This window comes from Vipera berus, assembly GCF_964194415.1.
Source record: "Vipera berus genome assembly, chromosome: 4".
NCBI lineage: Eukaryota > Metazoa > Chordata > Lepidosauria > Squamata > Viperidae > Vipera > Vipera berus.
In genome coordinates, this window is record NC_138206.1 from 7642644 (window position 1) to 7666105 (window position 23462).

The 23462-nt window shown below is 46.4% G+C and overlaps 1 protein-coding gene across 1 annotated transcript in view; it reads right to left on the reverse strand.

Moving 5' to 3' along the window:
* The window catches only part of PRCP (prolylcarboxypeptidase), a gene marked incomplete at its 5' end in the record, with an annotated part of 46863 nt that extends 23794 nt beyond the window's left edge, over positions 1–23069 (reverse strand). Inside the window, one exon of the mRNA XM_081326482.1 lies at positions 22896–23069. Coding sequence (XP_081182608.1) covers positions 22896–23069 — 174 coding nt within the window. The remainder of the gene's footprint in view (positions 1–22895) is intronic.
* Positions 23070–23462: the final 393 nt, after the last annotated feature.

Here is a 23462-nt window from a genome sequence, read left to right on the forward strand (position 1 = left end):
CCGGCGGAATGATCGGAGGTCGGGGGCAGTCCTCAGCTCCACCGGCAGCTGGTTCCAGAGGGCAGGCGCTCCCACTGAGAAGGCCCTATCCCTGGGTGTTACCCGCCGGCAATCTCTCACCGGCGGAACCCTGAGCAGACCCTCCCTGTGGGAGCGCACTGGGCGAAGGGCATTTGATGCCGGCAGCAGGTGTTCCCTCAAATAACCCGGACCCAAGCCATGTAGGGCTTTATAGGTAATAACCAGCACCTTGAATTTCACCCGGAGGGCAACCGGAAGCCAATGCAGCTCGCGGAGTAGAGGTGTTACATGGGAGTATCGGGAGACCCCCATTACAACTCGCGCGGCCGCATTCTGCACTCCCTATATGACTTGTGGACTTCAACTCCCAGAATTCCTCAGCCAGCGTGAGGGAACTATGACCCTTTTATGATTTCTCAGCCAGCGTGAGGGAACTATGACCCTTTTATGACTTGTGGACTTCAACTCCCAGAATTCCTCAGCCAGCGTGAGGGAACTATGACTCTTTTATAACTTGTAGACTTCAACTCCCAGAATTCCTCAGTCAGGCACGCTGAGAGTTGAAGTCCACAAGTCATAAAAGGGCCAAGTTTGAAGACCCCTGGTATAGGGTGTCATGCTCAAGCAGGGGGTTAGACTAGAAGACCTCCAAGGTCCCTTCCAACTTCTATTGTTCTAGGTCCTATCCCAGCCTTTAGTTTCCCCTCATCCGTTTCATCAGGCTGGTTCAGAAAAGGAAAACAGTGCCTTCCTACAGAGAGAAAGCATATCCATTCACTCTTAACTCCTTTTATTCTTTGTTTTGCTATGCTACTTAGCACTTCAACTGTTTTTTCCAAAGAATCATCTCTCTCCCCCCATTTCAAAAAGCTCGGTTTTGCACTGAGAAGGAAAGGAAATTGTGTCAACTTTTCTTATGTGGCAAACCAACTCATACGTTGTTTTTTTCTGGGTTCGTACTTTTTCTGTAGTCACTTCCTGAAATGAACCTTTATTGTCAAAGTACAACTATGTGTACATTGAGATTAGCTGAGACCTCCCTTTGTGCTCCCACCCCCCAACACACAGTGACAACAAACCGTCCATCTTACTACACCATGTGAACCAACTACACCACACACCGGCCTCGCAAGTCAATTCTGCATAAAATTCACAAAAGTTATTTCTCATTCAAAAGCCTAACAGCCCACAGATAAAAGCTGTTTTTCAGCCTGTTGGTGCGGCTGGCTATACTCCTATATCTCCTACCCGATGGTAGGAGAGTAAAGAGATACCGTCCAGGGTGTGAGTCATCCCTGAGGATTTTCCTCACTCTTCCAAGGCAACGAGCCCTGGCGAGGTCATGCAGTGGTGCCAGGGGACAGCCCACAATGTCTTGTGCTGTACTTACCACCCTCTGTAATACTTTCCTATCCGCGGCTGTCAGACCAGCATACCAAACCACAATACCATACGAGAGGACACTCTCTATAGTAGACCAGTAAAAGAGGGTCATTAGCCGTTGTTATACCCTGTTCTTCCATAAGACCCTGAGAAAGTGAAGCCTCTGTTGGGCCTTTCTAGCCACCTGGGTTGTATTAACTTTCCAGGTCACATCTTCGCAGAGGTAGACTCCCAGAAATTTAAAGGAGGAAACTCTCTCCACACAGTCCTCCCCGATGTAAAGTGGGGCAGGTTCCTCCTTTTTTCTCTGGAAGTCTAGCACCATCTCTTTCGTCTTGCCGATGTTCAGGTGCAAGTTGTTGTTACTACACCACATGGATAGTTTTTGTACCTCCGCCCTGTATGCTGTCTCATCCCCACCTGTAATGAGACCCACCACAGTTGTATCATCTGCAAACTTAATTATCACAGTGGATGGGTCAGATGATACACAGTCATATGTGTATAAAGAGTACAGGTAGGGGCTAAGCACGCAGCCCTGTGGTGAGCCGGTGCAAAGCTTCAGGGGGGTGGACAAAGCAGACCCGACCCTCACTGTTTGTAACCGGTCCCTAAGAAAGTCTTGAATCCAATCGCAGATGGCGGGGGAGAATTTCAAGTCAGTCAGCTTCTCGATGAGAATGCTTGGCAAAATGGTGTTGAAAGCCGAGCTATAGTCAACAAAAAGCATCCTGACATAACTTCCAGGTTTCTCGAGATGACTTGCTACAGAGTGTAAAGCAGTAGCTATGGCATCGTCTGTCAACCTATTTCCCCTATAGGCAAATTGATGTTTATCAAAATGCAGTGGGAGGCATGTCCTGAGATGTTGGAGAACCAATCTTTCGAAGCATTTCATGACTACAGACGTTAATGCAATAGGTCTGTAGTCGTTCAGGCACTCAACTGCGGTTTTCTTGGGGACCGGGACAATGGTAGCTGCTTTCAAGCACGATGGCACACATGCCGTTTGCGAGGAGATGTTAAAAATCCTTGTCAGGACCCCTGCTAATTGGTCGGCACAATTCCTAACCACTATCCCCAGCACCCCATCTCGGCCTGCAGCTTTGCTGGGATTCACAGCCTTCAATACAGCTCTCACTCGGTGTTCGCACAGGGTGAGTGGCTGAGAATAGAGAAGGCCGGCCAGCAGAGGCTACGGGGTCTGGTCTTTTAACCTCTTAGCGGGTGAAGAAGATATTCAGCTCCTCAGGAGGCATCGGTGTTAACCATGTTCCTCGTACTGCCCTTCCCTTCTACCACGTTCAAAAGATCCCTCAGGTCTCCTTTTCCCTCCCCCCCCAAAAAAAACAGGAACATCAGACAAGCTATGCAAATTAGCATTTGGGATAAAGCAGCTGGACTTTATGGCTTGTTTTGATGTCGTGAGACATTTCCACTTTCAGGAACACCTCAGAGAAATTTAGTACGCATAAATTTATGCCTACCCCTAACACTGACAGCTATCACCCAAACTTCATCCTGAGCACATCACATCCTGTTAAAAAGTTTCCCAGCTTCCAGACTGGAAATTCACAATGCAGACAGTCTGCCAGGAATAGCTAATATCCCCTTCCTCTTTACTTTTTTAACTTTTTTTTTCAAAAAGTTAAAATACAAAACTCCAAAAAAAGATATTTTTCTTACAAAAACAGACAAAAAACAAAGAAGACATTAAAAACTGCAATAAAAAACACCCATCCTCTTTACTGATCCTCTTACTTAATTCCTAAACTTAACTTCTTACTTAATTTAAGCCTTCCAAATCTATTCGTCTGTTCTGTTCCTGTGTCTTAATTCCCCAATGAAAGAGACATTTTTTTTCTAAAGTATTCTAAAAGAATAGTTCTATTCCAGAAAGGAACAGATGGATCCCACAATTTCTAGAGGCAAGGTGAAAGGTAAAGGTAAACATTCCCCCGCACATGCGTGCTAGTCGTTTCCGACTCTAGGGGCCGGTGCTCATCTCCGTTTCAAAGCCGAAGAGCCAGCGCTTGTCCGAGGACATCTCCGTGGTCATGTGGCCGGCATGACTAGACGCCAAAGGCGCACGGAACGCTGTTACCTTCCCACCGTAGTGGTCCCTATTTTTCTACTTGCATTTTTACGTGCTTTCAAACTGCTAGGTTGGCAGAAGCTGGGACGAGTAACAGGCGCTCTGTTACGCGGCACTCGGGATTCGACCCGCCAAACTGCTGACCTTCTGATCGACAAGCTCGGCGTCCTAACCCACTGAGCCACCGCGTCCCTTTCTAGAGGCAAACCACTCCATTATTTAATTGTTCTCTCTGTCAGGAAATTTCTCCTCAGTTCTAGGTTGGATCTCTCTTTAATGATCTTCCATGTGCTATTTCTTGATCCTGTCCTCTTCTGCTCCTTCTAACCCCTCCTTCTCTGTCACAGCCCCAGCCAAAAAAGCTAATACAATCCTTGGTTGGATAAAGAGAGGCATAGAATCAAAATCACGTGAAGTATTAGTACCGCTTTATAAAGCCTTAGAAAGGCCACATTTGGAATACCGCATCCAGTTTTGGTCACTGCATTACAAAAAAGATGTTGAGACTTTGGGAAAAAGTGCAAAGAAGAGCAACTAAGATGATTAAAGGCCTGGAGGCTAAAACATATGAAGAATGGTTGCAGGATTTGGGAATGGCCAAGTCTAGAGAAAAGAAGGACTGGGGGGGGGACATGATAGCAGTATTCCAGTATCTGAGGGGCTGCCACCAAAGAGGAGGGGGTCAACTTATTTTCAAAAGCACCAGAAGGCAAGACAAGAAACGATGGATGGAAACTAACCAAGGAGAGAAGCAACCTGGAATTAAGGAGAAACTTCCTGACAGTGAGGACAATTAACCAGTGGAACTGCTTGCCTTCAGAAGTTGTAGGTGCTTCATCACTTGAGGTTTTTAAGAAGAGACTGGACAGCCACCTATCTGAAATGGTATAAGTTCTCCTGCTTGAACAGGGGGCTGGACTAGAAGACCTTCCAGTTCTATTCTGATTGAAGTACCAGAAGACAGCTGTAGTCCTTCACCCATAGTCCTTCTCTTCATTAGGGTAGACTTCCCTAGGTCAACTATTCATCATACAATTCAGCTTCCAAATCATCTTTGTTGCTCTTCTCTCTTCTCTCCTCTTCTCTCCTCTCCTCTTTTCTTCTCTTCTTCTCTCCTTTTCTCTCTATTTCTAGGGTCTCAACATCTTTTGTGTTTTGTGGTGACCAGAACTGAATGCAGTATTTCAAGTGTCGCCTCACTTGTGTAGTATAGTATCCTCCTCATAGCCACAGACGTCTTCTAAATGGTTTTCTTTAATATTCCCCAATTGTCCCCCCCTGCATCACATACAATGCGCTATTTGTCCTTACTTCTTTTTTATTTGGATGCTCTACTCAACCTGTCAGGCTGATGCCAACAATGCTGCAATTGTCCTGGTGACCCACATTGATCCTCCTTGAGGATAAGCATTTAGTAATAATTACGTGAGTATTCCTCAGAGTAGGCAGACAGAATGTACATTGTAGGACTAACCTTATACCACACCTTCTTTCTTATACCAAATTTATTTTCTCCTTATGTAATTCAACATCTCTTCAATTAGAGGTTGGGTGTGCATTTTGATAATTCCAAGGATGATGTAATGGTTAAATGTTGGGAGAGTCAGTTTCAGGTCACCCTCAATAACCAAAGGTTACTCTGGCCCAGTCTCTCTCAGTCCAACCCACCTTCCGGAGTTGTTGATATGAGGATAAAATGAAGGGACATTTCAATGTAAATAGCCTAACCACCTCATGGAGGAAAAGTGGGATACTTCTAACAGACAAGTAATGCAAGAAGTACGCTGGAACTGGAGGAAAGGATGGGAAACAGGTTGCAAATGAACACATAAGATACTCCTTGGCTTATGACCGTTATGATGGACCCCAAAAAAAGGTATTTACAACCTGGATTTGAAGCAATGGGCCTACATTTATGGCCATTTGCAGTATCTCACAGTTGCATGGCCATGGTTTGCTGTCTTTTTTCTCAGAAACTGTATAATAATAATAATAATAATAATAATAATAATAATAATAATAATAATAATAATAAGAATAAGAAGAATAAGAAGAATAAGAATAAGAATAAGAATAAGAATAATAAGAAGTAGTAGTAGTAGTAGTAGTAGTAGTAGTAGTAGTAGTAGTAGTTGAAAAGGACCTTAGAGGTCATCTAGTCCAACCCCCTGCTCAGGCAGGAAACCCTATACCATTTCAGGCAAATGGCTGTCCAGTCTCTTCTTAAAAACTTCCAGTGTTGCAGCATTCACAGCTTCTGGAGGCAGGTAGTTCCACTGGTTAATTGTTCTAACTGTCAGAAAATTCCTCCTTAGTTCTAGGTTGCTTCTCTCCTTGATTAGTTTCCATCCGCTGCTTCTTGTCCTGCCTTGTGGTTTGGATGATAGCTTGACTCCTTCTTCTTTGGGGCAGCCCCTGAGATATTGGAACTCTGCTATCATGTCCCCCCTTGTCCTTCTCTTCATTAAACTTAAAGGTAAAGGTAAAGGTTCCCCCGCACATGTGTGCTAGTCGTTTCCGACTCTAGGGGCCGATGCTCATCTCCGTTTCAAAGCCAAAGAGCCAGCGCTTGTCCGAGGACGTCTCCGTGGTCATGTGGCCGGCATGACTAGACGCCAAAGGCACACGGAACGCTGTTACCTTCCCACCGTAGTGGTCCCTATTTTTCTACTTGCATTTTTTACGTGCTTTCGAACTGCTAGGTTGGCAGAAGCTGGGACGAGTAACAGGCGCTCACTCTGCTACGCGGCACTCGGGATTCGACCCGCCAAACTGCCGACCTTCTGATCGACAAGCTCAGCGTCCTAACCCACTGAGCCACCGCGCATTAAACTAGACATACCCAATTCCAGCAACTGTTCCTTATATGTTTTAGCCTCCAGTCCCCTGATCATCTTTGTTGCTCATCTCTGCAGAGTCTCAACATCTTGTTTTATATTGTGGCGACCAAAACTGGATGCAATATTCCAAGTGTGGCCTTACCAAGGCATTATAAAGTGGTATTAACACTTTAAGTGGCATTAACAGCTTATCTCGTATTCTGCTATTCAGTCACTGGCCCGATGCATTTTGGAATCTTACAACTCATGAAAACAAAAGCTGCTGCATTGCTGCCAGTGTGGACTCCTAGAAGCTGTGATACAGATCACAATCAACAGTCTGACTAATCATTAATAACTTGATTCTCCAATTTCTTTTTAACACCGTTTTTGCTGGGCGTCCATCGCCACTCCTAAACAATTTGCTCAGGTTTGTTAAACCTTCCCTTTTATCGATGTAGATGGGTTCATGACTTCCCTATTGCTTCGATGAAGTGACACAGAGTTCATGCCCCCCCCACAAGCCAAGTGAAAGAATACCCAAGAGAAATTCAACACGGTAGGATCTTCCCTTTAAGAGTCCTTCAAACCCTTCAAGACAATGGAAAAACGTTCTTTTGCCAGATCTTCGGTGCCACAATGACCAACTATTTTTAACCGGCGGCTCTTTTCATCCCGCTGGGCTGATGAACTAAGGGATGTCTCTTAATGAGATTCTGATGCAAGTTTCCTCTTGTTTTGAGTCACTCTCCGATTTTAAATGGAAAAAGCATACTTCCCTGCAGGCAGATGTTGCCTGAAGATTGCGTTCCAGGCAGCTCAGTTCAGATACGGTACAAAAGAGTTCAATCCGTGGTCTTTTATGTAGATCACCGTACTGTATCTTGGTGCCCCTTCTTTACAGTTTGTTGCACTAAGGCTGGAGAACAGGCTAGAAAACTGCCTTCACTTCAAATGGTGCTCGGCAATACTAGACTTAATAAAGATGCATATCACATATATGGTATAAGTTAGGGGTAGGCAGCCTTGGCTCTTTTATGACTTGTGGACTTCAATTCCCAGAATTCCTGAGCCAGCATGGCTCAGCTTGGAAACCTCTCCCTTTCCCCTCAGCATGGCTAGCTCAGGAATTCTGGGAGTTGAAGTCCACAAGTCATGAAGGGACCATAGTTCCCCCATGCTGGGCCAGGAATTCTCGGAGTTGAAGTCCACCAGTCATGAAGCAGCCAAAGTTTCCCCCATGCTGGCTCAGGAATTCTGGGAGTTGAAGTCCACGAGTCATGAAGGGGCCAAACCCATTTGCACTATCGGGTGACCCTGAGGGGAGAGATGAGCCTCCAAATGGCCCCAATGACTCTCTAAAAGAAGGCAAATGACCAGCTGTCTGCAAGGAGTATAAATCCTTCCATCCTTAACCATCCAGTCAGAGCTGAAGAAGCTTCTTGGATAAGAAGCGAAATGTTTTCAAAGGAAAACAAGAAAGTCCAGTTGCCTCCTGAAAAAGCACCTTTGGGACTTTAAGATCATCAAAATGCCACATCTGCCTGTCTCATTTCCTTGGAAAGGACTCAACAAGGGGACAAAAATGCCAAATCCACAAACTCCAGTATCTATTCAGTCCTGTTAATACCGTATTTCCCCGAAAATAAGACCTGGTCTTTTATTTATTTTTTTTCTCCAAAAGAAGCATTAGGATTTATTTTCTGGTTAGATCTTATTTTCAGGGAAATACAGTACTAAATGTGTCCGTCTGGCTGACGATCTTAACTGGGGCTTATTTTGGGGGTAGGGCTTATATTACGAGCATCCTGAAAAATCTTGCTAGGGCTTATTTTCCGGTTGGTTTATTTATTTATTTTTTTCAGGGAAACACGATAGCTACTCTAATTTTATTCCTTTCTCTGCAAATTTTCTGGCACGTATCTGAACGTCCTGGGTCAGCTGAAGAGTTCTGGAACAAACACTTCTGCCTATTGAAGGAACGCCATACTTACAAAGCATAAAGTGTAAAACAATAAGGCAATTTAACAGCTTCCAAACACTATGTTTACACGATACTTTTAAGAAACACTTTGTTTTTTCCAGTTCGTACCCCTCGGTACAAGGAGTACATATCAAGTATGTTTAATTTACCAAAGGGTATGAGGTGGAACCATCAAAGACAGCTCCAGAGAATGAGAAGACTCTTCACAAAACTTTTGAACGGACAAAACTGTATTTCAAACTCGGCAGATCTGTCGTGAATCAGATTTTGAGACAGATGAATTCAGGCATTTTTTTAAATAAAACATGAATTTGTCTATCAACATTAGGACCAGGGGTGACATGATAGCAGCATTCCAATATCTCAGGGGTTGCCCCAAAGAAGAGGGAGTCAAGCTATTCTCCAAAGCCCCTGAAGGCAGGACAAGAAGCAACGGATGCAAACTAACCAAAGAGAGAAGCAACCTAGAACTAAGGAGAAACTTCCTGACAGTGAGAACAATTAACCAGTGGAACAACCTGCCTCCAGAAGCTGTGAATAGGAATACCGATTCACTTAATGATTGCTGCATCGGCTTAACGACCATTCCAACTCTGTTACTCTTACTGAAACTACTCCATACCTTTCGCCCACTAATTGTTTTATTTTTGTTAACTGCCAAGAGTTTGTAGGTGTGGCTAGGCTAAGACACAGCAAAACATAAAGGAGTAGGAAGGTCAGAAAGCAATTACTGTAATTGCCAAAGATTTATTTCCATAATTAATCATACAAAATATCATGACCAAAATCGTTTAGGTGGTGCAAAGGAAACCTACAAAATAAATGGGATGTTGATTTACTAAATAGATAAACATGTTACTTTGCGCTGCCGAGAGCAGGAGGTGGCATACTTCATCCAACACTGGATTTTATTTTTTAATGACTCAAAAATAAACACGTTTATGGTCAACAGTCAGCCGATAATGATCATGGCTTAAGGTTCATCACTTTCACAACATAGTTAGTCCTCGACCTATGACTGTTTAATGAAAATTCAAAGGGTTGACCGCCTTGGAAAAACACTCCCAACCCGTCACAACATGCCCGCACAATCACATTATCACAATTTAGGCAGTTGGCTCACATTTACGATGGTGGCAGCATTTTGCATTCACGGAATCGCAATTTGAGTCTTTCCTAGCCGGCTTCTCACAAGCAAAGTCAAATTGGAAAGCCTACTGTATGTGATTTACTTAACCAGAGTAAAAATGGTGATTAAATTGGATTCCTTCATGTTATCGCTTTCCTAATGACTGCACTGCTTAGCAACCAAAATTCCAGTCCTAATATGGTCATAAGCCGAGGACTACCTGTAGAGGATGCTGACGCAGTGAACTGTTGCTCAATTTCACAGAAGATTGCTCTAATAACATCACACGGCCCTTACACGTTAAAAAGGCAAACCTGCTCTTATTGCATGCTTTAAGATGCAAATTACTCCTGCAACTTTTCAAAGGGGCCCATGGGAGAAAGGTTTAAAAAACTGTAAACGGATATCCTGCAAGGCCCATCTTGAAAAACCATACTTTGTAAATTTTCTGGGAGCTGACATCACACATCTTAACTTTGCCAATTTTGGAAGCCATTGATCTAAGGCACGGGTAGGCAACCTTGGCTCTTTTATGACTCGTGGACTTCAACTCCCAGAATTCCTGAGCCAGCCACGCTGAAGGAAAAGGGAGAGGTTTCCAAGCTGAGCCATGCTGGCTCAGGAATTATGGGAGTTGAAGTCCACAAGTCATAAAAGAGCCAAGGTTGCCTACCCCTGATCTAAGGGAACCGATCTCGGATAATGAAGAAAACCAGTGATCCTACTTAGTAAAGACCCAGCCAGCAAAACACAGTTTCAGGAAGAGTTTCTTCTAAACCGCGTGACCCAAAGTTTAGGTTTTGGGTGTGGTGATAATGCCACATACTACGGTATATAGGACTTCCTATCATTAGAAAGGTGTGGTTGAAGATAGTTGCAGGGTTTCACCAACAGTTGTGCAACTTGGATCAAGGAAATCAGCTTTCTTTCCGACGATCAAAGCTTCACGGATTCCCCGTTCAGGTCAGTGTGGATTTCTTTCCAGTACAGAAAAGAAGAATTTTCTTGAGCAGTAGACTTCCTTCTGCAACTTCTGAACTGTGTTTTGATTAGCAGTTTCCACATACTGCATTTAGCTTAAGAATCATGTGTGTTTTAGACAAAGCCATGGAGATTTTGTCTTACTTACCAAAATAAGAGCACTGATCTCTCAGTTCCTCCTTTGGAGTTGGGCCGTTCTACCGAATAAATTTATTTATTGAATTTATGTAGCCACCCATCTCACTTGCACACAGCTCCGCACAGCATACACAAAACAGTGTGAGAGTTGCCTTCCAGCACAAAAGCAGACAGTGCGCTCAGGTTTCTTGGAATTATACCTGTGGTACAACCCATATGTAGATTAATTTACCATTTATTTTGCATTCATCCGTGTTGCCGTATTTGCTAAAAGGCAATGTTTATGTCAAAATTTTTAAAAAATCTGATGAAATCAGGAGAACTTTCAGTCCGTGGCTTTTGAAAAGAGGGAGGGAGGGGGAGAGAGAGAGAAAACAAGAGAGACAGAAATAGAGAAAGAAGAGAGAAGAGAAAGAAAGAAGAGAAAGAAAGAAAGAAGAGAGAGAAAGAGAAAGAAAGAAAGAAAGAAAGAAAGAAAGAAAGAAAGAAAGAAAGAAAGAAAGAAAGAAAGAGAAAAAAGAAAAAGAAAAAAGAAAAAGAGAGAGAGAGAAAGAAAGAAGAAAAAGAGGGGGAAAAAGAAAGAAAGAAAGAAAGAAAGAAAGAAAGAAAGAAAGAAAGAAAGAAAGAAAGAGGAAGGAAGGAAGGAAGGAAGGAAGGAAGGAAGGAAGGAAGGAAGGAAGGAAGGAAGGAAGGAAGGAAAGAAAAAAAGAAAGAAAGAAAGAAAGAAAGAAAGAAAGAAAGAAAGAAAGAAAGAAAGAAAGAAAGAAAGAAAGAAAGAAAGAAAGAAAGAAAGAAATTTAGCTCTCATAGCTGACTCTGAACGGGAAAGCAGAAAGAAGAGGCTGCCTTCACAAATTCAGTGTGTGAGAAATAGGTTTTTACACACATATACATAGGCTAAGATGAGGGGTCACACTACTTAAACACGATCTAAAAATTCCCGGTTACTGTCTGATTCTGAGGATCTCTGAAGCTTATTAATCAACCCTTTGTTTGCCTGTAGAACCAGCTTCTGCACACACACCCTTCTACACCCCACATCACTAACAACCTGCCCACACAGTTTTTTTCCTCCCACTTAAGGAGCTAGTCCTGCTCCTTCCTGCTTTGAATACCCATTAGCACAGTATTAACATCAGCAACTTTAAGACTGTAGCCTTCGGTCCCCAGAATGAACATTACATTTTAGGCTGACTGTATATGCAAGCAGTTCTCGGCTTACAATCCTTCATTTAGTGACCATTTAAAATAATCCTTCATTTAGTGACCATTTAAAATTACAACCGCCCTGAAATAAAGTGACTTACGACCCATTTTCACACTAACCACCGTTGCTGCATTCCCCACGGTCACATGATCAAAATCTGGGGCACTCGGCAACTGGCATGTGTTCACGACAGTTGCAGTGTACCGGAGTCAAATGATCATCATTGATAACCTTCCTGGCTGGCTTCCAACAAGCGAAGTCAGTGGGGGAAGCAGATTTGCTTAACGACCGCACGATTCGCACTTCACAGCCGTGGCGAAAAAGGGCATTAAAATGGGGCAAAACGGACCTAACCATCTTGTTAGACCACACTATGGAGTGCTATAAGTCTAAGTGCTACCGCTATTACTATCTAGTGGACGATCTTTTAACTATCAGCCAGCAGTGTGCAGCAGCAACCAAAAAAGCTAATACAATCCTGGGTTGTCCAAACAGAGGCATAGAATCAAGATCACGAGAAGTACTAGTACCGCTTTATAAATACTTAATAAGGCCACACCTGGAATACTGCAGCCAATTTTGGTCACCATATCACAAAAAAAATGTTGAGAGCTTGGAAAAAAAATCAGAGAAGAGCAAGTAAGATGATCCAAGGCCTGGAGACTAAAACATACCAAGAACGGCTGCGGGACTTGGGTTTGGCTAGTCTAAACTATAAAGAAAATAAGAAATAGGGGAGACATGACAGCAGTGTCCCACTATTTGAGGGGCTGCCGCAAAGAAGAGGGGGTCAAATTATTCTCCAAAGCACCAGAGGGCAAGAAACAATGGTTGGAAACTGATCAAAGAGAGAAGCAACCTGGAATTAAGGAGAAACTTCCTGACAGTGAGGACAATTAACCAGTGGAACAGCTTGCCACCAGAAATCGTGGGCGCTCCATCACTGGAGATTTTTAAGAAGAGACTAGACAATCACCTGTCTGAGATGGTATAGGGTTTCCTGTTTGAGCGGGGGCTGGACTAGAAGACCTCCAAGGTCCCTTCCAGTTCTATTCTATTCTATTCTATTCTCTCTTGCTTACCGACCAAAATTTTGGGCTTAATTGTGGTTGTAGATCAAGGACAACCTGTTCCAAAACATTTTTGGCCGGCAGAATAAAAGTATGATTGAGACCAGATTAGGCAATTTACAGTGGGATGAGACCATAATTGCTGGAGCTTTGTTATGGTGGTTAGTCACTGCCTTGAAGGAAAAATATGGGGCAGGAAACTCTTCATATCCGTACATCCTTAAGAAGTCGGGTCTGCAGTGTGACCTACAGATAAGTGCATAGAAATAAAATTTCACTGAGAATATGCAAACAACAACTTCCGCACTTTCCCGGCTATTCATAAGCTATTGTTTTCTCCAGGTAAGTTTTTTTCCTTTCAGTTTTGGTCCCTTGGAGTGGAAATATCTGCCAGACAAGCTTCACTCATGCCCCCACTCAGTGCAATGCGCGCTACGTGGGGCTACCCTGCAAGAGTACTCGGAAGCTACCGTTGGTACAGGCTGCAGTGGCACAGACAGTTCTGGAGGCGTCTAGGGTGGCACGGATAGCACCGTGGTTGTGCCAGCTGCAATGGTTGCCACGTTTGTTTTCGGGTCCAATCCAAAGTGTTATGACCTTTAAAGACCTGTATGGCATGGGTTCAAGGTATCGGAGGCGCTGTCTCGCCCCGATAGGATTAGTCACTCTGGTCGTAAGTTGAGAACTCTTTGTACAATTTGGGAAAGTTAAGAAACGGACGAACCAAGCGAGACTTCTCTGGATCAACGGCATTGCCAATACAGGTAGTCCTCAACTTATAGCTTTTCATTTAGTCACCGCTTGAACTTACAACAGCAACAGCACTTAAGACTTACATACCGCTTCACAGTGCTTCGCAGCCCCTCTCTGAGTGGTTTACAGAGTCAGCCTATTTGCCCACCCCCACCCCCGAACAATCTGGGTCCTCATTTTACCGACCTCGGAAGGATGGAAGGCTGAGTCGACCTTGAGCCGGTCAAGATCGAACTGCTGGCAGTCGGCAGCGTTAGCCTGCAATGCTGCACTTTAACCACTGCACCACCACGGCTCTTTCCTTTCTAGCCCAAAAAGAAAAAAAAGACTCCAGCACCTCTCCACCAGTAATCCGCACTCAGATCAGCATAGATCAGCTCCAAGGTCAACTTCAGACCAACAATCAAGTAAACGATACCCCAATCAAGAAAGAGCCACAGAACTATCAGTAAACAGCCCAAAGAATCCCTAAAACCTCTCGCACCCAACACAGACAGGCAAGACACCAGAATATAAACTGACAGCAAACAGCACTCCTTAGTAGCGCTGATGATGTTACCTAGCTGGGTAATGAAACGTCTGCCAGAAAACAAGCAAGCTCAGAGAGCAACGAGGACCCCCACACGCTTCTTCTTCTTCCTCCTCCTCTTCCTCCTACCCCACTCCCTGTCAGCACTGATGATGTTACCTAGTTGGGTAATGAAACGTCTGCAAGAAAACAAGCAAGCTCAGAGAGCAACCAAGGACCCCATCGTTTAACCCTGAGCTACAAAGATTCTCCTTCAATTGATATCAAGATGTGATGTTTTGTTTTTTTCATTTCTGCTTAAGGCATTACACATCAAACCCCACATTATTTCCCAGTTAATCTGATCTCACGCTTCAACCACAAAGCGGCTACGTTTGTTACCATCCCTGGAGCAAGAAAGGCAGTCATTATGCTAATTTATGGTACTCAGATATTACTTAGGCATGAATCTAAAATCAGACCAAAGGGCAAGGTAAGTCAATATTTTCTTGCAGTGCCAAGATGCAGAAATGCCCAAACAACTAAAGAGCGCCAGTGTGCACTTCTTTTGATGAATTCATGTAGGTATGTTTATACAGAGAGGTGCAACATCATACTCTTTGCTCCCTGCTATTCATATACCGGTATTTATATTTCCATGAGGAGTAGGAGGAGGAGGAGGAGGAGTAGACTTTATTGTCATTTCAACAATATACAGTATAGTACACAGCGAAACGAAACGTTTCCCCAGGACCAAGGTGCTACATCAGACGACACGAATCAAAAAAGAACAGAACACAAACTACACATAACTCTAAACTAAAAACTTTAAAAAAAAACTACAAATACAAATATTTATAGTTCCAGTTTCTTCGTGTTGGGAATTCTAATGGCTTGTAGGAAGAAACTGTTACACAATCTGGATGTCCGAGCCTGAATGCTCCTGTACCTCTTTCCAGATGGCAAAAGAGTAAAAAGTGTGTATGAGGGGGAGGGGGTTGTAATCAGCCACAATGTTTCTGGCTTTACGGATGCAACCTGTGATGTAAATATCCATGACAGAAGGAAGAGCAACCCCAATGATCTTTTTTTTTATTGAAAAGTTTTACAATACATTTTTTTAAAAAGACAAAACCCCTCCCAACCCCCTCCCCTCTCCCCAACCCTCCCCAACCCCTCCCTCCCTTCCCCCTCCCCCCTCCCCGACTTCCCAGAGCTCAATACAGGGTATAAAAATACAAGCAATCATAGTCTACCTTATGCAAACAACAATAAGATATTTATCGCACTTTAACTCTTATAAAATAACTACAAGCAATTTAAATATCACATCAATACTTATTCAAATGCTAGATGAAACCTTTTAGTCCCATATTTATTCTGGATATAATCAATCCATCTTCTCCACTCCACAATGTATCTCTGTTGCGACTGGTCTTTCAAGTACGCTGAGATCTTTGCCATTTCTGCCAAGTTAGAAACTTTTAAAGTCCATTCTTCTATAGTCGGCAGTTCTTCCTTCTTCCAATATTGCGCTACTAAAAGTCTCGCTGCCGTAATTAAGTTCAACATCAGCTTAGTGTCCACAACAGTAGTATCAGTAATAATGCCCAGTAAAAACAGTTGCGGACAATGATCTTCTCTGCCATCCTCACTATTCGCTGTAGGGTTTTGCGATCTGAAACGGTGCAGTTTCCAAACCAGGTTTCTAGTGGTTCAGTTATTCCACTTTCTTTCAAAGAGGTTGGGTCAAGAATGAAACTGTGGCAGCTACGTGCCTCTTTGTTTAGTCTTGCCATTAGAGGTTGTTGGTGTTTTTTTTTTGAGGGGGGGGGGATATTGCTTTAAAAGTGTTTAGAAGGAGAAACTTTTTTTTGGTTCTGCTGAAGATGTGAGAGCTTGTGTTCTGAACCAGCCTGCTACCGGCCTTGCAATAAGGCAAACCCCTGTTCAAACAGTAGAGACTGGAGAGCGTCTGAGGCTGAAAAGTGTCTGCCAAGATTTATTACTCAAACAACAGAACAAGAAACAAAAAACACTGGAACTTGAATCCTCAAACGGAAGGGTTGCTTTCAGCAACCAGCCCTTCCCCAAACACTCCTTTTATTTAGAGTTCAGGGCGTGGCCTCCCTGTGCCTCCTTCCAAGGAGTCCCACAGCCTTTCTCTGTTTGGTCCTGCTCGACTGCCTCCTGCGTCGGGCGTCCTTGAACAGGGCCAGCTGTGGGTCATCATCCTCCGCACTATCGGGCTCACGCAGTTGAGAAGAGGGCCCCGGCTGGGGGCTCTGCGAAGCCTCCAAACCGTCATCAGCCAGTTCGTCTTCCACACCCTCCTCCTCCCCCTCATCTGAGTCATCCGAGACATCTGAGCCGGCTGCCGGACCCACAGGCTGGCCCTGAGTCACAACAGCTTGAGCCATTCCCAAGGACAACTGAAGCCGGTATGAAAGAAAAGCAGACGGTTCCCATATAACAAAGGGAAATTGTTTACAAAGACTAAGTAAGAGTGAATTTTGCTTTGACAATATTATGTTGTGTATTCAGTAAAATAAGAATTTTGGAACCAAAATGAAGCTGAAATATTTGTATTCTCCAGCTGGATGTTGCAAGTTGGCAACTTCTGTCCGATACAGATGTAACTAGGTTTATATTCATCCATCTAGCAAAAGAAACATCTACTTGCTTTTCTTAATTTTTCAAAGTATTGAGATTTTCTACAATACACTAAAAAAAAATCCATGTTAAAAAAAAGCGATCTGTGGGAAGATTGGCACACTTTGCAACTTTGCAGAAAGTTCCCACGCATAACAGTAATTGTGACCCAATTTTTACATTAAGCTTGGGATGTCCCAACTGAATAGGATGCAAATTCATCCATTACAAGATTGTAATGTTCAAAATATTTGCCATTTCACCTGCTTGCTTCACAAACCTATTACGAAAGTACAAACTGCCATTTAACTTTCCAATCCCAGAGGCCCAAGATTGTCACCACTTCTAACTGAACAGTGAACATAACGCTGCCACGTTTTAAGGAGAAATGGAATCGTTGCACTAGTACAACTGAGTTGAAATTAAAGGCTTCCAAGAAGCAAGATCAGAATTTACGTTAAAAAGAGCCTTGGTGGAGCAGTGGGCTAATGCCTCCTTAAGTAACACCAGCTGCCTGCAATTAGTGCAGGTTTGCATCCCACCAGGCTCAAGGTTGACTCAGCCTTCCATCCTTCCGAGGTAGGTAAAATGAGGACCCAGATTGTTGGGGGCAATTAAGCTGACTTTGTAATAATGCCGCTTAGGGTGTGTGTGAAAGCCCTAATAAGCAGGCATATACATAGAATGAAGGCTACTGCTAAGCTTGTAAGCCGCCCTGAGTCTTCGGAGAAGGGCAGGATATAAATGGAATTAAAATAAAAAATAAAATAACTTCCTTGCAGGCTTAGTACAATAGCCAGACTTCTAGTATATATTGTAACTTGGATAAAAGGTTTGAGCTTCTGAAAAGCCCATCTTCAACAACGCCCCCAAATCACTTCATCAAAGCCAACATACCGTATATACTTGAGTATAAGCCGACTCGAGTATAAGCCGAGACCCCTAATTTTACCCCCCAAAACTGGGAAAAGTCATTGACTCGAGTATAAGCCGAGGCTGGGATCCGCCGTTCTGCAAGCCTCCGCCGCCGGCAGAGGCTCGATCCGCCATTCTGCAAGCCTCCGCTGCCCCATTCTCTCAATGGGAGGCTTGCTTCGGCTGCTTTTCTTTTGGCAGAGCCATCCATACTGGAGGTGGATGGGGGCAGGGCTGGTGCACGTTTTGCCTCTCTCGCCCGGTGGAGAAAAGGGGGCAGCGGGAGCCTCTGGGTGCCCAAGCCACGTCGGAGGGTCTCCAACCTGTGTGTGTGTGTGTGTGTGTGTGGCGGGGGAGAGAAAAATCAAATTGGATCTTTTTATTGATGTATCGTACTTTTATTCGGTATTAGGTTTTTATGGATCAATTATGAACACCCGGGGTCCCTCTGCGACTTACGGACAGAATATCTAACTTCAGAGCCGTCCTCTCCGGCTGCGGTGGCCTGGGGGAGGGCAGCGCGGGGCTCTAGGAGGTACTCAAGATAGTTGGGGGGGATCCAACCTGCCGCGGGGGGTGGGAGTGGGACTTTAGTCACGGACGGCGAGAGGAACCTTCGGAAGGGGAAGCGGGAACGAAGAGAAGATGAGGGTGGAGCGATCGGGGAGCCGGTAACTCAAGTTCCCCGAGTGGCTTTCAGCACTGGAGAAAATGCAAAATCGCTCGAGACCAAACTCGAAGGAATCAGCTGCCGGTGGGAGCGAGGCGATCCGTGCGGTCCCGTGACAGCCAGTCGGGCAAGCAACGCGAAGAGCGGCAAGGCTTTATTTTTGCACCGTGGAGCTCCCCCTCCCCCTCCTCCCAAACTCCCCCTCTCCCCCTTCCCCCCCTTCCCAGAGCTGAATACAGGGTATTAACCGGAGGCGGAGGCTTGCAGAACGGCGGATCGAGCCTCTGTCGGCGGCGGAGGCTGGATCCGCGCTCCGCAAGCCTCTGCCGCCGGCGGAGGCTGGATCCGCGCTCCGCAAGCCTCTGCCCCCGGCGGAGGCTGGATCCGCGCTCCGCAAGCCTCTGCCGCCGGCTGGATCCGTGCTCCGCAAGCCTCTGCCGCCGGCGGAGGCTGGATCCGCGCTCCGCAAGCCTCTGCCGCCGGCTGGATCCGCGCTCCGCAAGCCTCTGCCCCCGGCGGAGGCTGGATCCGCGCTCCGCAAGCCTCTGCCCCCGGCGGAGGCTGGATCCGCGCTCCGCAAGCCTCTGCCCCCGGCGGAGGCTGGATCCGCGCTCCGCAAGCCTCTGCCCCCGGCGGAGGCTGGATCCGCGCTCCGCAAGCCTCTGCCACCGGCTGGATCCGCGCTCCGCAAGCCTCTGCCACCGGCTGGATCCGCGCTCCGCAAGCCTCTGCCACCGGCTGGATCCGCGCTCCGCAAGCCTCTGCCGCCGGCGGAGGCTGGATCCGCGCTCCGCAAGCCTCTGCCCCCGGCGGAGGCTGGATCTGCGCTCCGCAAGCCTCTGCCCCCGGTGGAGGCTGGATCTGCGCTCCGCAAGCCTCTGCCCCCGGCGGAGGCTGGATCCGCGCTCCGCAAGCCTCTGCCGCCGGCTGGATCCGCGCTCCGCAAGCCTCTGTCGCTGGCGGAGGCTGGATCCGCGCTCCGCAAGCCTCTGCCGCCGGCGGAGGCTGGATCCGCGCTCCGCAAGCCTCTGCCGCCGGCGGAGGCTGGATCCGCGCTCCGCAAGCCTCTGCCGCCGGCGGAGGCTGGATCCGCGCTCCGCAAGCCTCTGCCACCGGCAGAGGCTGGATCCGCGCTCCGCAAGCCTCTGCCGCCGGCGGAGGCTGGATCCGCGCTCCGCAAGCCTCTGCCTCCTCTTCTCCAAAAAGGCCTGTTGGAAAACTGCACAGAGCAGAAGCGGCAGCCAGGAGCCCACCATCTCTCCTCTGCCGCTCGCTCTCGCCGCTCCAGCCCTGGCGAGCCAAAGAGACGAAAGGCCCCGAGCGATAGGAAGGGGATCTCTGCCCTAGAGCGGGAGGGGGGAGGGAAAGGGGGGGAGGAAAGGCCCGATCGCTTTGTGTTACCTGCCGTGAAACCAGTCCTTGCAGGCATCGCACTCGATCATGAAGCGGGTTACATCGTAGGGCAGCCAGGCAGCGGAAAGAAGCAGGCAGGCAGGGCGCGGAGGTCCGGAGACCTGCCGACGTTTGGGGAGGTTTGGGGAGGTGCGCGCGCACCTCCCCAAACCTCCCCAAACTTCGGCAGGTCTCCGGCTTGGGAGAGGTGCGCGCGATCCCGGAAGCACCGAAGCCTCGGCCGCGCGCAAGTCCTCGGTAAGTTTTTTTTTTTTGTTCACTGGAGTATAAGCTGAAGTGGATTTTTTCAGCCCAAAAAGTGGGCTGAAAAATTCGGCTTATACTCAAGTATATACGGTAATCGTCCGATTACAGGTAGTCCTCAATTTACAATCATTCATTTAGTGACCATTCAAGGGCATTGAAAAAAGTGGCTTTGCACGATTTTTCACACTTACGACTGATGCAGCATCCCCATGGTCACATGATCCAAATTCAGGCACTGATTCATATTTTATGACGGTCGCAGTGTCCCGGGGTCATGTGATCCCCTTTTCTGACTTTCTGACAAGCAAAGTCAATGGAGAAGCCAGCTTTTACTTAGTGTTCCGAACATAACAACTGCAGTGATTCACTCAGCCGTACCAAGAAAGGTCATAAAAATGGGGCAAAACTCAACTATCTTGCTTTGCAAACAGAAATTTAGGGCTGAGTTATGGTGATAAGTCAAGGATTATCTATATATATATGATAGTGGCTTGTTTCACTGATGTTCAGCATCAAACTTTCCAAACCTCAGAGACTACCCCCACACAAGGCATCAAAAAAGCATTCAAGTCAGAATAATCAACACAGAGATTGCCTTCCTAAGGCCATCTCTTATTTGCAATATTTTTCTCACAGAGTGTTACAAACTTCCCCGGCCTAAACCCGTTCTTCTCTTTCTCAGCCTGGTATCTTTCAAAACAGCCATCCTAGCCCAACAAGAGAGTCTTCAGACAGGCTAAGCCAACGATTTGCTGAAGAAACCCTAGCCCAGGTTGACATTATGCACTAATCTTCATCCATGACTTAGATGAGGGCATTGAAGGGAAACTCATTAAACTTGCAGATGACACCAAACTGGCAGGAGTAGCCAAGACCCCAGAAGACAAACTCAGGATCCAAAAAGATCTTGACCAACTTGAACAATGGGCCCTATCCAACAAAATGAGTTTCAATGTGGAGAAAAGCAAAGTTTCACATTCAGGCAGGGGGAAAAAAATCAAAGGTTCAAGTACAGATTAGGCGAGGCATGGCTTAAAAACAGTAACTGTGAGGGGGACCTTGGACCCCGAGTAGACGATCACTTAACTATGAGGCAGCAATGAGCAGCAGCAACCAAAAAAGCTAATACAATCCTGGGTTGTATAAACAGAGGCATAGAATCAAGATCACGCGAAGTATTAGTACCGCTTTACAAAGCCCTAGTAAGACCACAACTGGAATACTGCAGCCAATTTTGATCACCATATCACAAAAAAAGATGTCGAGAGCTTGGAAAAAATTCAGAGAAGAGCAACTAAACGATCAAAGGCCTGGAGAGTAAAACATACTAAGAACGGCTGCGGGACTTGGGTTTAGCCAGTCTAAAGAAAAGAAGAAATAGGGGAGAAATGATAGCAGGGTTCCAGGATCTGAGGGGCTGCCACAAGGCGGGGGTGGGTCAGGTTGTTCACAAGAGCACCAGAGGGAAGGATGAGAAACAATGGTTGTAAACTGATCAAAGAGAGAAGCAACCTGGAATTAAGGAGAAAGTTCCTGATAGTGAGGACAATCAACCAGTGGAACAGCTTGCCACCAGAAATTGTGGGCGCTCCGTCGCTGGAGATTTTCAAGAAGAGACTAGACAGTCACTTGTCTGAGATGGTGTAGGTTCTCCTGCTTGAGCAGGGGGCTGGACTAGAAGACCTCCAAGGTCCCTTCCAGCTCTATTCTATTCTAATCTCACATTTCTTAACTTCAACTTGGAGATGTGTGGACTTCAAACTCCCAGAATTCCCCAGCCAGTATACTGGCTGCATGCTGACTGAAGAATGAGGGATCCTTGATATTTTCTGATGCTTGCTTGTTTTCTTGCAGACGTGTGTCATTACCCAAACTAGGTAACATCATCATGTGCTACTAGCATCTGCAAGAAAACATGCTAGCAGGGATGGCGTTACCTAGTTTGGGTAATGAAACCTCTGCAAGAAAACAAGCTCAGACAGCAGCGAGGACCTCTCATTTCAACCCTGAACTACAAATATTGTCTTTGGCCGAAGAATTCTGGAAGTTGAATTCCACACAACTGAAAATGGCCAAGGTTGAGGGACTTAGGATACCGGCATCCCGCACCAGATTCTTTCTGTGTCTTCCCACAACAGGCTAAGCTTCAGAGCCCGTGCAATTGTTAAGTCCCAGCCTGTTGATGGGTCAAGCCCCGCTAACCTGTGTGTGTGTGTGTATGTGTGTGTGTGAGATGGAGGATGTGCTAGGAATCAGAGTTAGTTATTGCGGCATTAAATTCAGACCACTTTTCTTGGCTGGCTTGCCAGTCCACCGGGGAGGCTTCCTTTAATTTTATTTTAATCCCATTTATATCCCGCCCTTCTCCGAAGACTCAGGGCGGCTTACAATCTAAGGACAAATCAAATGTGCTTAGCAATAGCCTTCATTCTACGTATATTTTTTTATTTATTTAATTCCATTTATATCCCGCCCTTCTCCGAAGACTCAGGGCGGCTTACAAGCTTAGCAGTAGCCTTCATTCTATGTATACGCCTGCTTATTAGGGCTTTCACACACACCCCAAGCGGCATTATTACAAAGTCAGCTTAATTGCCCCCAACAATCTGGGTCCTCATTTTACCTACCTCAGAAGGATGGAAGGCTGAGTCAACCTTGAGCCTGGTGGGACTCGAACCTGCGCTAATTGCAGGCAGCTGGTGTTACTTAGGGAAGCATTAGCCCACTGCTCCACCAAGGCTCCGATTTTCCCTTCCAGGCACAGCGAGGGCGATCCTGCGGAACTCACCGCCACTGGATACAGGCACGGTTAAAAGGGAAACGGAAGGGAACGTGCGTGGAGGAAGAAAGACAGGATGCTTTGCGACGAAAAGGCTTGAGGGGAAAGCCGCCCGGCTCTTCCTTGCCTTACCTTTTGGGTGATATAGAAAGTGCGGTAAGCGTGAAGCCCCAAGAGCCGGGAGGGATCGCGACGGGAGGTCTCGTGAAGACGAGGAAGGCCGAAGATGCGCTGGGCACGTCCGAAATCGCCGAGCCAGGCGAGGCAGAAGAGCCACCCGCCCCACAGACCCGCAGAGACCCTCATGACAGCCGAGCGACCGGCCGAAATCAAAGACTACCGCCGCTTCTCCCGTTTTTATACCCGGGATTCGAGAAGGGGGCGGGCCAGAAAGCCGTCTGACGCCACCCACAGCCCGAGACGAGCAAATGAGCGGCTCCTCTCAAAAATCAGCCACGCCCCCCCGCCATTCGATGATTCGCTGCCGGAGAGAAAAAGAGGGCGGTGGGAGGAGAGACCAAGGCAGGTAAGCCTTCAGAGAGGCTTTCTGCAATCCCGCCTGAGGCAAAAGCGTAGGCCGGGTTGAGGGGGAGGGGGTGTTTCTTCAAACTTGGCCAGCGTGCCTGGCTGAGGAATTCTGGGAGTTGAAGTCCACAAGTCATAAAAGGGCCAAGTTTGAAGACTCCTTAGCGTAGGCTG